The sequence below is a fragment of the Oncorhynchus clarkii genome, chromosome 29 (assembly GCF_045791955.1).
Source record: "Oncorhynchus clarkii lewisi isolate Uvic-CL-2024 chromosome 29, UVic_Ocla_1.0, whole genome shotgun sequence".
In the NCBI taxonomy this organism is placed as follows: Eukaryota; Metazoa; Chordata; class Actinopteri; order Salmoniformes; family Salmonidae; genus Oncorhynchus; species Oncorhynchus clarkii.
In genome coordinates, this window is record NC_092175.1 from 29,978,554 (window position 1) to 29,993,548 (window position 14,995).

General features: G+C 42.0%; 1 protein-coding gene across 2 annotated transcripts; it reads right to left on the reverse strand.

Annotated features, from left to right (window-relative positions):
- Window positions 1-300: 300 nt before the first annotated feature.
- On the reverse strand, window positions 301-8,515 carry LOC139388676 (uncharacterized). 2 transcript variants are annotated; one of them, XM_071135498.1, is made up of 3 exons: window positions 8,281-8,515; window positions 4,965-5,054; window positions 301-2,610 (listed from the first exon to the last, which is right to left on the reverse strand). In XM_071135498.1, the coding sequence occupies exons 2-3, from the start codon at window positions 5,002-5,004 to the stop codon at window positions 341-343; spliced, it is 2,310 nt and encodes a 769-aa protein (XP_070991599.1). In that variant the 5' UTR covers window positions 5,005-5,054; window positions 8,281-8,515; the 3' UTR covers window positions 301-340. The 2 variants fall into 2 exon arrangements, with proteins under 2 accessions (XP_070991599.1, XP_070991600.1); XM_071135499.1 differs by lacking the exon at window positions 4,965-5,054.
- Between the last annotated feature and the right edge of the window lie 6,480 nt (window positions 8,516-14,995).

The window sequence follows — 14,995 nt, forward strand, 5'->3', positions numbered from 1 at the left end:
AAATATTAACACAAATACACACGTGCATGTACACATGGGCTGCTGTGAGAGGTAACATATCCTGCTCTCCAGTTCACTGATTTGATCAATGTTGAGGACCCCATTGTGCTATGACAACAGCCAATAGAAACAAATAAACAAAGACATTGTAAAGTTAGTTTAATTTGAACAAAACATTTTGTGAAGCAGCAATCAACAAAACAGTAACTAGGCTGAACCTAAAACTAGGTTTCACTAAGCACAAAGATTGTAAAATATACACATTAAAATAAAAATATGCTTCATCCTTGGATCATCAGATCATAGCATATAAAGAGGAACGATAGTGTTCCATTCACCTTCAGTTTTCCACCTGCTTCGATTTCCTCTGACTCCTGGTCTCTCTAGAGGTGGGGGTTTGAGGGGTGGCGTCAGAGAGGGTGTCTGAGTCAGAGAGGGAGTCTGAGGTCTCTTCAGAGTCTGACTGCTCCCTCTTCGATTGTCTTTTCCCTGACTTATTGTGCAGTTTTCTTTTGGTGGTAGTGTGTGTGTTCAGGTGGACAGTGAGGAAGGCATTGAGGCGGAAACGCATGCCACACAGAGGGCAGACAAAGGGCTTCTCACCTGTGTGAATAGTCTTGTGCGTATACAGCGCGGAGGGCGACTTGAAGGCAGCCTCGCATTCTGCACACTGATAAGGTCTATTTCCTGTGTGTATGTTCATGTGAATGTGTAGATGGGCTCTTTGCCTAAAACTCTTGCCACACTCCTGACAGGCATGGTTGGGAGTTTTGTGACAACTGTAAATGTGTGCGTTGCGAAGGCTGAGAGTGCGATAGGTCTTGCCGCACTCCTCACAAGAGAAAGGCCTTTCCTTAGAATGTGTCTTACTATGAACATCCAAGCTATGTTGTGTTTTAAAACACTTTCCACACTCAAGGCATTTTAAGCCACTAATGTGTTTTTGTCGGTGAAACACCCACGTTCCATGGCCTTTATATGTTGCTTTACATACACAACATGTCCAGGGTCTAGTTGTGTCTGTCTGTCCGGGTCCTTTTACAGCCTCTGCTGACAGTTTATGGGAAGCAATGGATTTCCCACATAGTTGGCAGGTATTTACAATTTCTTTTGCAGTAGTATATGGTTTAAATTGGTTGTAGATGTTTGATGTTTGAGGCAGATGTTTAATACCTGGCATTGGTAATGAGCGGTCTGTCGTATTTGACTGAGAACCCAGGTCTGACTGGGAAATGTCTGTATGATGAGAATGAGTAGATGTACAAAAGCCTGGTGTTCCATCTTGCTGCTGTGGCTTATTATGTGATCTCTGGTTTGTATTTGCCTGTGTTGAGTTAGAGGCCAGTGATTTGTCACCAGGCTCGCACTCCAACCTTTTCTTTTTGCTGGGCTGGTGTGAAATGGGCTGAGAAGAGCCTTTTGGGTCAGAGGTCATAGTGCATTCCTGCCCTCCTGTGATTGCAGGCATTGATACGTTGACCATATGGATGGGTTGCGTACTCTCAGTCCTCAATGATAGCAATTTCTTGAAGATTGGTGGCTGATGGTTGTCTTCTATCATTGACGGAAGTAGAGATACTAAATTATCATATTTTGGCTTCAAATCCTTTACTTCATTCAGGTGAAAATTAGCCCATATGGGATCTTCATTTTTGATGTCCACCATTTCCCGTTTCACATAGTAAGTTTCTGTAGAGTTTTTCACACCTTGTTCTTCGGCAGGTTTCACTGCATTTAGGCCCCCGTTTCCATCTTGATCACATCTGTCAGTCAGAGTCAGCTGAACACCGTTTTCCGCTGAAGATGAACCAAGAGCAAAGCTAAATGGAATCTCAATATCTACAGGTTCTTCTTTCACATGTGCAGCATATGTTTTCCTTTCAACATTAGGCACCCCTTTTTCCTGTTCTGCAAAATAACATGCCCAAATAGGATCCTCAACTTTCATTTCAGAATCAACTTCATTTTTGGTTTTGACAGCTACAGTAGCATTTTCTAGGGACTCTTTTTTAACTGGAGTCATGCCGGATTCAATCTGATAATAATATGACCAAATAGGATCCTCAACTTTCATCTCAGGACATTCAGACATAATCTCACTTTTACACTGAGATAAATCCAATTCACTCTTTTTACTAGACTCTGACTGCTGCTTCTCTTTGGATCTAATGTGAAGGGAGGTCAATGCACTGCATTTGGTCTCTGTAGGTACTTTCTTAACATCACATGGCTTACATGTTACTCCTCCATTGGACAGATCTATTTGTGAGGCTAGAGTAAACACAGGAACATCCATCATAGCTGTTGGTGTCTTGTTACCGACTGGTAATAGCTCTGGATCTCCAGCTCCTGTCTTTGAACCTCCAGGACTACAAACAGGGTCCAGTCTCCAATAGTCCAGGATCTCCTCAACATTCCGAGACACACCCAGATGCTCGTCTAGTCTGAAACTGTCTGAATGTCCCAGCGTCTGCGGCACAGCCTCAGCTCTCAATGACGGGCTCAGACGAAAAAGAGGATGTCCAAAGTGGTCCATCTGTAGTTCCTGATGGGAATCACCTCCTCCAGAGATATTACTCTGGTTCTCAACATTTACAGCAGTGTCCTCACCTGCAAAATGAGATGCAGGGGGTTGAGTTAAAATATACACTAGGAACATTCATTGCATTAGCCCTATATTTTATTGACTAAGGTTATGATGGGCATTTTATAATAATGCTGCATATTCAATTGTATGCAAATCTATGAGAACACAGCCTACATTTCATGTTAACAATGTTTTATTTATTTTAAAAAAAGCTTTTCATTCTGAGCAAGAGTGCTGCCTCTTAATGAAAAATAAAGAACCAACAGTAGGCTTCCAGGATCCTTGCTCCTTTAGAACCCGAGTGTGGAATTTCCTTTCTCACACATTGCTACCAAACAGTCCGTATAAAAGTATTAATGACCTGATTTAGACTTGGCTCTTTGTGTATAGCTGACGATTTGAATGCTCACCACCTAAGGCACGAGCACAAGACAGAAGTACACTGAACAAAAATATTAAAACGCAAACATGCAAAGTGTTGGTTCTGTGTTTCATGGCCTGATATAAAATATCCCAGAAATGTGGCATATGCACAAAAAGATTCTCTAAAAGGTTTGTTTTCTGTAAACATTTTTGTTTACATGCCTGTTAGTGAGCATTTCTCCTTTGCCAAGATACTCCCTCCACCTGAAAGGTGTGGTATATCAAGAAGCCAATTAAACATCATGATCATTGCACAGGTGCACCTTGTGCAGGGGACAATAGAAGGCCTCTATTGTTCACCAGAGCTGTTTCCAGATAATTGTATGTTAATTTCTCTACCATAAGCCAACTCCAACATCATTTTAGATAATTTGGCAGTATGTCCAACCGGCCTCACAACAACAGACCATGTGTAACCACGCCAGCCCAGGACCTCCACATCTGGCTTCTTCACCTGCGGAATCGTCTGAGACCGGTCACCTGCACAGCTGATGAAACTGCAGGTTTGCGCAACCGGAGAATTTCTGCACAAACTGTCAGAAACCGTCTCAGGGAAGCTCATCTGCGTGCTTGTGGTCCTCACCGGGTCTTGACCTGACTGCCGTTTGGCGGTGTAACCGACGTCAGCATGCAAATGCTCACTTTTGATGGCCACTGGAGGAGTGTGCTCTTCAAGGATGAATCCCGGTTTAAAATTGTACCGGGAAGATGGCAGATAAGAGTGTACGGCTTGTGGGCAATCGGTTCGCTGATGTCAATGTTGTGAACATAGTGGCGGTGGGGTTATGGAGCAGGCATAAGCTACGGACATCAAACACAATTTCATTTTATCGATGGCAATTTGCATGCAGAGATGCCGTGACGAGATCCTGAGGCCCATTGTCGTGCCATTCATCCGCCGCCATCACCTCATGTTTCAGCATGAAAATTCACTGTCCCATGTGGAAAGGATCTGTACACAATTCTTGGAAGCTGAAAATGTCACAGTTCTTCTACGGCCTGCATACTCAGCAGACATGTTATCCATTGAGCATGTTCGGGATGCTCTTGATCGACGAGTATGACAGCGTGTTCCAGTTCTTGCCAATATCCAGCAACTTCGAACAGCTATTGAAGAGGAGTGGGACAACACTACACAGGCCACAATCAACAGCCTGATCAACTCTATGCCAAGATGTTTCGCGCTGCATGACGCGAATGGTGGTCACACCAGATACTGACAGGTTCTGATCCACACCCAATTTATTTTATTTTTATGTATTCATAAAATGTGTATGTATTAAACAACTTTTTACCCAGAAAGTTGGTATCACAGTGGTACCACCCAAAGTACCAATTCCCCCCAAAAATTGTTCAAATCAGTCTTACGTGTGACCATATCAGATTTACCCACATGGTGTTTGAATGGGGCGGCAGGTAGCCTAGTGGTTAGAGCGTCGGACTAGTAACCGAAAGGTTGCAAGATCGAGTCCCTGAGCTAACAAGGTAAAAGTCTGTCATTCTGCCCCATAACAAGGCAGTTAACCCACTGTTCCTAGGCAGTCATTGAAAATAAGAATTTGTTCGTAACTGACTTGCCAAGTTAAATAAAGGTCAAATAAAAATTAAATGTGTGTGCTCATTTTTCTTTTTGGATCAAAACATTTAATAAAGCATTTTCTAAATTAAAACAAACCCTCTGCAACTAGACATGGGTGTTTAGAAGACATTGGTTGTCTTTAAAAGTGTCGACAAGTTACGGTTGGTCAAATTCTCTGTGCTACCAAACAGTGGCCCATTCATAGACGCAAACTTCCTTTAGCGCCTATTGACATAGTATCTTCTGGCAGGGGGAGTTTTTTTAGAGAGCCACCAACGCATGCTCTATATGTTAACACAGCACTTTTTGTATGGTTTTGTAAACATACATCAGCGGGAAATCATTTTCAAAAAACAAAAGGTTAAATTACTACACCTTTTATAGGGTTAGGCTTCCCACACTGCCATCTTTCCATGTTAAAGCGTTGACAATCTGTGCTAATGAGCTATCTGCGTCTCCAAACACCTGTGGGTAAAGGGAAGATGGACACCAAACACGTTGTTACTGAAAAATACTGTAGGGTGCAAGTGTTAACCAGTTAAAACAGTGTACAGGGTAGGAGGTTGGTGGCAACTTAATTGGGGAGGATGTGCTTGTGGTAATGGCTGGAGCAGAATGGTATTAAAACACACGGTTTCTGTGTGTTTGCCATGCCATTTGCTTCAGTCTAGACATTATGAGCTGTCCTCAAGTGTATATTTTGCAGTTGTGAAATTATTTTAATGTGATATAAAGCCCTCTTCTTTCACGTTTCTAGAGCCAATTCACCTCTAAACAGAACGTGTAAGGTCCTTGGACTGTAAGGAGTAACGTTAGGCTCCTCTAGTCCATTATTGGTCTGGAGCATCACATTAGATTAGCCCGTTAATCTCTTAGCTAGCAAAATATCTGAATTTGGCTGCTTGAGTAAACAACCCAGTTTCCCAAAAGCATATTAAATGGAAAAAAATCAACCCAAAACCACTCATTCCTTTCATTTACAGTTGAAGTCAGAAGTTTACATACACCTTAGCCAAATACATTTAAACTCAGTTTTTCACACTTCCGGACATTTAATCCCAGTAAAAATTCCCTGTTTTAGGTCAGTTAGGATCACCACTTTATTAAGAATGTGAAATGTCAGAATAATAGTATTATTTATTTCAGCTTTTATTTCTTGCATCACATTCCCAGTGGGTCAGAAGCTTACATACACTCAATTAGTATTTGGTAGCATTGCCTTTAAATTGTTGAACTTGGGTCAAACGTTTAGGGTAGCCTTCCACAAGCTTCCCACAATAAATTGGGCGAATTTTGGCCCATTCCTCCTGACAGAGCTGGTGTAACGAAGTCAGGTTTGTAGGCCTCCTTGCTCGCACACGCCTTTTCAGTTCTGCCCACAAATGTTCTATGGGATTGCAGTTGGGGCTTTGTGATGGCCCCTCAAATACCTTGACTTTGTTGTCCTTAAGCCATTTTGCCACAACTTTGAGAGTATGCTTGGGGTCATTGTCCATTTGTAAGACCCATTTGCGACCAAGCTTGAACTTCCTGACTGAGGTCTTGAGATGTTGCTTCAATATATCCACAATTTTCCTCCTTCGTGATGCCATTTATTTTGTGAAGTGCACCAGTCCTCCTGCAGCAAAGCACTCCCACAACATGATGCTCCCCAGTGCTTCACGGTTGGGATGGTGTTCTTCAGCTTGCAAGCCTCTAATTTTTTCCTCTAAACATGGGAATTATGGCCAAACAGTTATATTTTTGTTCCGCCAAACCAGAGGACATTTCTCCAAAAAGTATGCAGTTGCAAACCGTAGTCTGGCTTTATGGCGGTTTTGGAGGAGTGGCTTATTCCTTGCTGAGCGGCCTATCAGGTTATGTCAATATAGGACTTGTTTTTACTGTGGATATAGATACATTTGTACCTGTTTCCTCCAACATCTTCACAAGGGCCTTTGCTGTTGTTCTGGGATTGATTTGCACTTTTCGCACCAAAGTATATTAATCTATAGGAGACAGAACGCGTCTCCTTCCTGAGTGGTATGACAGTTGTGTGGTCCCATAGTGTTTATACGTGCATACTATTGTTTATACAGATGAACGTGGTATCTTCAGGCATTTGGAAATTGCTCCTAAGGATGAACCAGACTTGTGGAGGTCTACAATATTTTGTCTGAGGTCTTGGCTGATTTATTGAAATTTCCCCATGATGTCAAGCAAAGAGGCACTGAGTTTGAAGGTAGGCCTTGAAATACATCCACAGGTACACCTTCAATTGACTCAAAATGATGTCAATTAGCCTATCAGAAGCTTCTAAAGCCATGTCATCATTTTCTGGAATTTTCCAAGCTGTTTAAAGGCACAGTCAACTTAGTGTATGTAAACATCTGACCCACTGGAATTGTGATAGTGAATAAGTGAAATTATCTGTCTGTAAACAATTGTTGGACAAATTTCTTGTGTCATGCAAAGTAATGTCTTAGCCAACTTGCCAAAACTATAGTTTGTAAACAATAAATTTGTGGAGTGGATGGAAAACAAGTTAATGACTCCAACCTAAGTGTATTTAAACTGTGTGAGAACGATGTTTTATGGTGAAAAAATGTTTCATTCTGGCGTTACAAGGTTGGTAAAATGAGAAATCGTTTTGGAAATCTGTTGCAGCTCAAGTCGACTACAAAATCCACAATGCAATGCTCTCAGTGAGCCGGATAGCTAGCGTAGCTACACGAAATAATTCCGAAGACAACGGAGCTGGTAAGTGCAGTTTGTATTGGCGATTTTACAGCTCTCTCCCCATGTTCAACCAGCCGTACAGTGTGGACTCTAACATTCGCAAAGGCAGATATTATTTTTTAGACATGGGAAACGTTGCCTATGCTACGTCTATGGGCCGCATGCTGTGCAATACTGGGATATGGCGCACTCTCCTTCAAGGAGTGAATGGGAGTTTATTGGACGCTAGCTAAAAAAACACACTAGCACGGATTTCGTCAACATTACAAATATTTTCCGAGATAATTAACTTACTCACTGAAGTATCGTATAGCTTTAGAATCGGGCCATTGCGTACTTTCGAGAAAAATAAGCACGTTTCTCGACATACACCGATTTTGAGATTGGATTATTTTAGCAGCCGCATGACGAAGCATGACAACGTGGACCCGATTGGTCGACATGCTGTGCTTTCCAGAATATCTCTGGAAACTGCACCATGCAATGCATCCTGGACTACAGGCAGACAAATAGGAACACATATGCTAGACAAATTTCTCGAGGTAGGAAAAATATGATCAATGGCTCCTTCGAGGGAAGACATCAACCCGAGTTATGACACAGGCCAGTATTAAAGTCTGACATGTATGATAGACGTTTTCGCGATCTAAGTCGTATTCCTGTTAACTTCCACTGTAGTGAGAGCGACTTTATCACAGTGCTACGTAATATTGGCCGGATGTTTGCGCGCAAATAACTCAAGACAAACGTGAAATGACACGGAATGGATGCACAAAAACATTAAACATTTCCGTTAAGGCTAATTTCAGTGGTGCTAAACTTAATTTAGCCTAAACCGACCCCTGATTTTAGGGAGCCATGGGCACGCACCATATGGAATTAAATGCATGCATCCATACGGGTAATTTGCCTTGAGGCTCTGAAAGCGCACAACAACAAAAATAAAGCGACACGTATGACAAATTCTACTTACGGATCAATTGTTAGCCCGCGATTTGCCACCTCTCTTCGGTGAAGCATGCACTACAAAACAGCACCTAAAATAAGATTCAACATATTGTCTTCAAAGTTTCGATGGAACTGCGCTCCCAATATCCTAGACCAACAGCAGCCCCTCTAGACACGCCCATTCTTCTTCTTCTATGAGATTTAACGCCGGTTGGCATCCAATTTGTTGCATTACCGCCACCTACTAGACTGGAGTACAACTCCCTTATACTTTGCTTGAAAATAATAATATATATAAAACAATTAAATAAACATGTACTAAATAAATACCCTACCATCTAACACTACACTCACTAATTTCAAAATTATCTAAAATAAAATGAACACCACCCTACTCCCCTAATTACATGTATTTATTCCTACCTCATGCCATCATCCTGAAAGGATAGGATGGGACAACACCACTTAACACACCCTGTAACTATTCTGCTGTCAAGTCTCGCACACCCAAATACCTCTCTGCAGCTGCCACCACAACCTCAATTTTCTGAGACTTCCGATCCATCCCTGCAGTACAATAAATAACCATTGCTATAAATGCTAAAAATCAGATTTTACTGAAACTTATATCACTTTTTGGCCTATCCCTCTGTACTGGTATATATCTCTACTACTCTCACCACTCCTCCCTCTGTACTGGTATATATCTCTACTACTCTCACCACTCCTCCCTCTGTACTGGTATATCTCTACTACTCTCACCACTCCTCCCTCTGTACTGGAATATATCTCTACTACTCTCACCACTCCTCCCCCTTAACCCACCTACCTCTATTTTCTTCACTGCCTCAGCATATGACAACTTCTGCACTACTCTAACCCTGGAAACCTCAACTTGCCGCTCTCGCAATTCTGATCACCAGCTCAATGGGCACCCCTACAATTAACACATTCCACTACTTTCCCTAATACTACACATTCCTTGGTCTCATGCCCTTCTGCACATTTCTCACACCTTGGACCCTCCCTCCTACACATGCTCATAAGCTTGTCACCTGTAACATCTTAATGTATTCGGCACATACGCTCGTACAGGATAACTTATATATCCTAACTTCACTTTGTCAGGCAAAGACTCAACTTCAAAACTCAAAAGAACAGACAATGACTCTTCTGTTTCCCCACTCACCACCCTGTCTGTGTTGCATCAAACAACAAGCATCACATACACCGGGAAGCTTTGCCCTCAACTGGTCAACTTTTATATCTACTGCTACCCCAGTCATAGAAACTCCCATGTTCGGAGATTCACTTTTCAAAGCGGATAGTTTGATCCCTCCCTCTTCCTCCATTATTGTTCTTCTTTAAAGCTTTATGTCAGACTACACATACTGGTGTATTGCTGCCACCTACCGTACGGGGTATTGAAGCAAAACAAAAATACAAATATCTTCCATTATGGGAAGAGGGAGCTGAGTAAATACAGAAATAAATCAAACAACCATCCCACTCATTCAGTCACATTCAAATCCCATCCCTCAGGTGCCTGTGAGGACGGGGCATTCATCGACATGATTACTTGTAATGCCTCCGCAGAAAAAGAAAAAGGAATCCCCAAAAACGCATAGCCGCACTCACAATGATGCCTATTGTCTCAGATTTCCTCTCCGTTTGTGTTGTGCAGTTAGTAAACGCTACAAAGTAATAAACGCTACAAAGTAATACACGCTACAAAGTCCACCTTCTTAACATGCAACATGTCAGGATCCCTCTGTTAACATGGAATCTGGTGTCTCTTCTCCTACTACCATTCCTTCCTCAACTTCACTCCTTTCTTCCACTCTTCTCGCCGCCTCCGGTTAGGAGACATTCTGGACAGCCCTTATTCTGACCGCCTCCGGATAGGAGACATGCTGGACAACCCTTATTTTTGCCACCTCCGTCTCATTCACCCTAACAGGACACTTCGTCGGACGGGGCCACAGTGTCTCCCGACCCCTCCTGTCTCAGCCTCCAGTATTTATGCTGCAGTAGTTTATGTGTCGGGGGGCTAGGGTCAGTCTGTTATATCTGGAGTATTTCTCCTGTCTTATCCGGTGTCCTGTGTGAATTTAAGTATGCTCTCTCTAATTCTTTCTTTCTCTATCTCGGAGGACCTGAGCCCTATGACCATGCCTCAGGACTACCTGGCATGATGACTCCTTGCTGTCCCCAGTCCACCAGGCCGTGCTGCTGCTCCAGTTTCAACTGTTCTGCCTGCAGCTATGGAACCCTGACCTGTTCACCGGACGTGCTACCTGTCCCAGACCTGCTGTTTTCAACTCTCTAGAGACAGCAGGAGCGGTAAAGATACTCTGAATGATCGGCTATGAAAAGCCAACTGACATTTACTCCTGATGTGCTGACCTGTTGCACCCTCGACAACTACTGTGATTATTATTATTTGACCCTGCTGGTCATCTATGAACATTTGAACATCTTGGCCATGTTCTGTTATAATCTCCACCTGGCACAGCCAGAAGAGGACTGGCCACCCCACATAGCCTGGTACTTCCATAGGTTTCTTCCTAGGTTTTGGCCTTACTAGGCAGTTTTTCCTAGCCACCATGCTTCTACACCTGCATTGCTTGCTGTTTGGGGTTTTAGGCTGCGTTTCTGTACAGCACTTTGAGATATCAGCTGATGTAAGAAGGGCTTTATAAATACATTTGATTTGATTTGATTCAGAAATTCAGGTGCATGTTCACCACCACAATTGCAGCATTTAGGCTCAGCTGGCATATAATACTGCTCTCATTTACAGACAGATAACCAAATCATTTACATTTATCACACTGCATGGGTTTGTGCACGAAGGCTCTGGCTTCCATTCGATGGAGTGACACTGGCCTTGTTCAAGAGGATCAAAACTATAATGTATCATGGGTAAATTGTGACTGATCTACAAATAATAATGAGTCTAGTTATTTATGATGCAAAGTTCTTTGTAGATCAGTCATTCGGTAGTCGCCTGCATAGTCGACTGCCATTTCGAACAAGCCCTCTGCCGCCAAATCAATGGCCACTCGGAGATCAAACGAGGGGAAAGAGAATAAAGTAGACGGCACGGGTCAAAATTTTAATTGATGACCCTGTGTCCATGATGACGTGTACATGTCCAAATATGGGCCTCCGGCCAGGCCATCCTGTTCCTGTGGTCACGTGTTAGAGGGTGTGTTATTTTATATCTATATTGCATCCTTTGAAGTAGTCATGCTGATTGATGTCTAGGGACCTGGTTGAACTGGGGGGTTCAGTGTTTGAACTTTTGAAAGTGTATGGCCCCCCACCCCCAGTTTTATTGCCCTTATGGTTGCTATCTATGAAGCAGGAATGTGTGTGTGTGTGTTAGAAACAAGGTCCCTTGTGTCCATTTCAAGCTTTAAACAACAATTAAACAGCCATCTAAATAATGTTTCTCAGCCTAGTTTCCTATTTAGTTCTCTTTGTATGTACAGGCACAGAGCTTCCAGATGGCTCCAGCCTAAGGATTTTCAGTGCATGTACACCTGGGGAGATTAGAACCCCAAAGAAAAGATCCTAAAGGTCATTTCAGATTCAGGTTTATCATGACAGCCTCTTTATGAAAGGCCTTTACTTATGGCTAAACAGCTTCTACACAGCTTATTAATTAATGCTGTGGGATAAAATTAGGTGTTTCTAGAAGGGCTTAAACAAATCTACAGTGAAACAAACATGTACACTTTACACACATATTTATTGACATTTAAAAATACCACAGTAACATGACAGAATTTGTGCAAATGCGACGAAATCTGCTAGTGGATATTAAATGTCCAACAGTAGTATTCGGTAACAAGCAATACGTGTTAAACATGTGGCACAGGCAATCATGACAGCCTCTTTATGAAAGGCCTTTACTTATGGCTAAACAGTTTTCTACACATCTTATTCATTAATGATGTGGGTATACCCAGGATTTACATGCAGGATGGCTGATCTACACATGGAGGGAAAACTTACGGAGTTTTGATGGAGCGGGCAAGCGTCTTTGCGTTGGTGAATTCGAAACGGATAATGTTTAGGGCTAACCGGACCCTTTATCTGTAAGAAATAGTAAACATTTTGAATTATAACATGTGTTAAAATGTATGTACTAAATATTTTGAATTAAATCACTGGTTTTAAAAATGTATCTCACGCTTTAACGATAGGGGAAGAGGTCATTTCATATTTCGGTTTAGGGGAAGATGTAATTTCATATTTCGGTTTAGGGGGGTTATTAACTTTATGGAAAACAATATTCACACTATGTGGATTATAAACATGTACATACATAGAGAGCCAACACATCAATATCTAACAGGGATGAGTGGGGATTCATAGTACAACAGGAGTCTTCTGTAACCTGCAATACGTGTTAAATATGTTTTACACACATCCACGACTGAATGGTTTCACAAACTCCCTTTAAAGTTTTTGTAAGAAAGTTGTAACAGGCCTCATTCAACAGTCTAGAGATGAACCTAGAGACACCAAAAACATCAACGTTTAGAGCAGCTTGGAGATTATTACCCATGTAAGTGGGGAGCAAAGAGCGGATTTAACCAACTCTGTACAAACCCCGACACGGGGTATGATAACTCTGACGTGTACGTCTAATGATTATTGTAGATGTTTACAACTGAGGGAGTTGACAGTAGGTCAATGAGATGTATAAAGGCAAATTGACATAACGGACCTCAAAGACCAACAGCCTAATTTATAATATAGAATGCAGGGGTTTGTACTGAACATGTAACCATTATAAAACAAAATGGTCTACGGTCAAATGCATCTATAGTTTTTAATGAAGTGGTCGCTGCATTCATTTAGATTATTTCAACATAGTCTAGATCAGTCCACAGGTTGCATATAAAAAAATGTAGTATCTCAATATTGTGTTATATGTTGGTAGGTCTAATAAACAAATATATTGTATACATTGATAATATTATTTTGTCAGAAATTCAAGCCGTTGATATAGTTGTGCACTCGATCGCCCACCCTGCTGATCGTGCTCTATCTGAACTACATTAAGCTTTCATTATTTGGCATCACCCTGGTCTGTCGCGAACAAAAAAAGACACGGAAAATCAGGGGGCGTGCGTGAGTGTGCGTGTGACGGAGCAGCAGGAGTGTGTGTGCGTTTCAAAAACAAAAGGGGGCGTGCGTGTGTGTGTGTGTGTGTTCAACAGGGGCCCAAGCATTCTATCTGTAGAGAATCGTTTGAAACCAATGTTTGCACTATCATGCATACGGCATGTCCAGATATCTGCCGACCGCCCGGGGTTAAACATTGATATCTCTAATCAACAGGCCCGAATATTTAGCTGCCAGGACAGATTAAAAAAGAGATGTGAATAAGTGAATCCCTCCTAATAGATATTTCTGAAGGCTACTGGACATAGGTGATTGGGAAGCGACTGTTAGACGTAGATTCTCAGAAGCAAACTGCTCCCTGTCCTTTACTAGCCCTTCACGATCACACACTTTTCGGCGTAAGTCCATATAATTAATCACATACCCAAGAATATTTATATATTAAAAAACGAAAAGTGTGTGATCGTGAAGGGCTACGTAAAGGACAGGGCACAGTTTGCTTCTGAGAATCTACGTCTAACAGTCGCTTCCCAATCACCTATGTCCAGTAGCCTTCAGAAATATCTATTAGGAGGGATTCACTTATTCACATCTCTTTTTTAATCTGTCCTGGCAGCTAAATATTCGGGCCTGTGTGTTTGCGCTAAAGCTGTGGTAACATAGTGTTAAAATATATGCTCCACGTTCTGTCCCTAACTAGCGAAAGTACGGAATGAGTTTACGGGGGGTTTCGAGACATTCTGTCTTCAACCCTGGTGGGGGGTACCGGGCGTTGATTAGAGATATCAATGTTTAACCCCGGGCGGTCGGCAGATATCTGGACATGCCGTATGCGTGATAGTGCAAACATTGGTTTCAAACGATTCTCTACAGATAGAATGCTTGGGCCCCTGTTGAACACACACACACGCACGCCCCCTTTTGTTTTTGAAACGCACACACACTCCTGCGCTGCTCCGTCACACGCACACTCACGCACGCCCCCTGATTTTCCGTGTCTTTTTTTGTTCGCGACAGACCAGGGTGATGCCAAAGCTTAATGTAGTTCAGATAGAGCACGATCAGCAGGGTGGGCGATCGAGTACACAACTATATCAACGGCTTGAATTTCTGACAAAATAATATTATCAATGTATACAATATATTTGTTTATTAGACCTACCAACATATAACACAATATTGAGATACTACATTTTTTTATATGCAACCTGTGGACTGATCTAGACTATGTTGAAATAATCTAAATGAATGCAGCGACCACTTCATTAAAAACTATAGATGCATTTGACCGTAGACCATTTTGTTTTATAATGGTTACATGTTCAGTACAAACCCCTGCATTCTATATTATAAATTAGGCTGTTGGTCTTTGAGGTCCGTTATGTCAATTTGCCTTTATACATCTCATTGACCTACTGTCAACTCCCTCAGTTGTAAACATCTCCTGCATGTAAATCCTGGGTATACCCACATCATTAATGAATAAGATGTGTAGAAAACTGTTTAGCCATAAGTAAAGGCCTTTCATAAAGAGGCTGTCATGATTGCCTGTGCCACATGTTTAACACGTATTGCTTGTTACCGAATACTACTGTTGG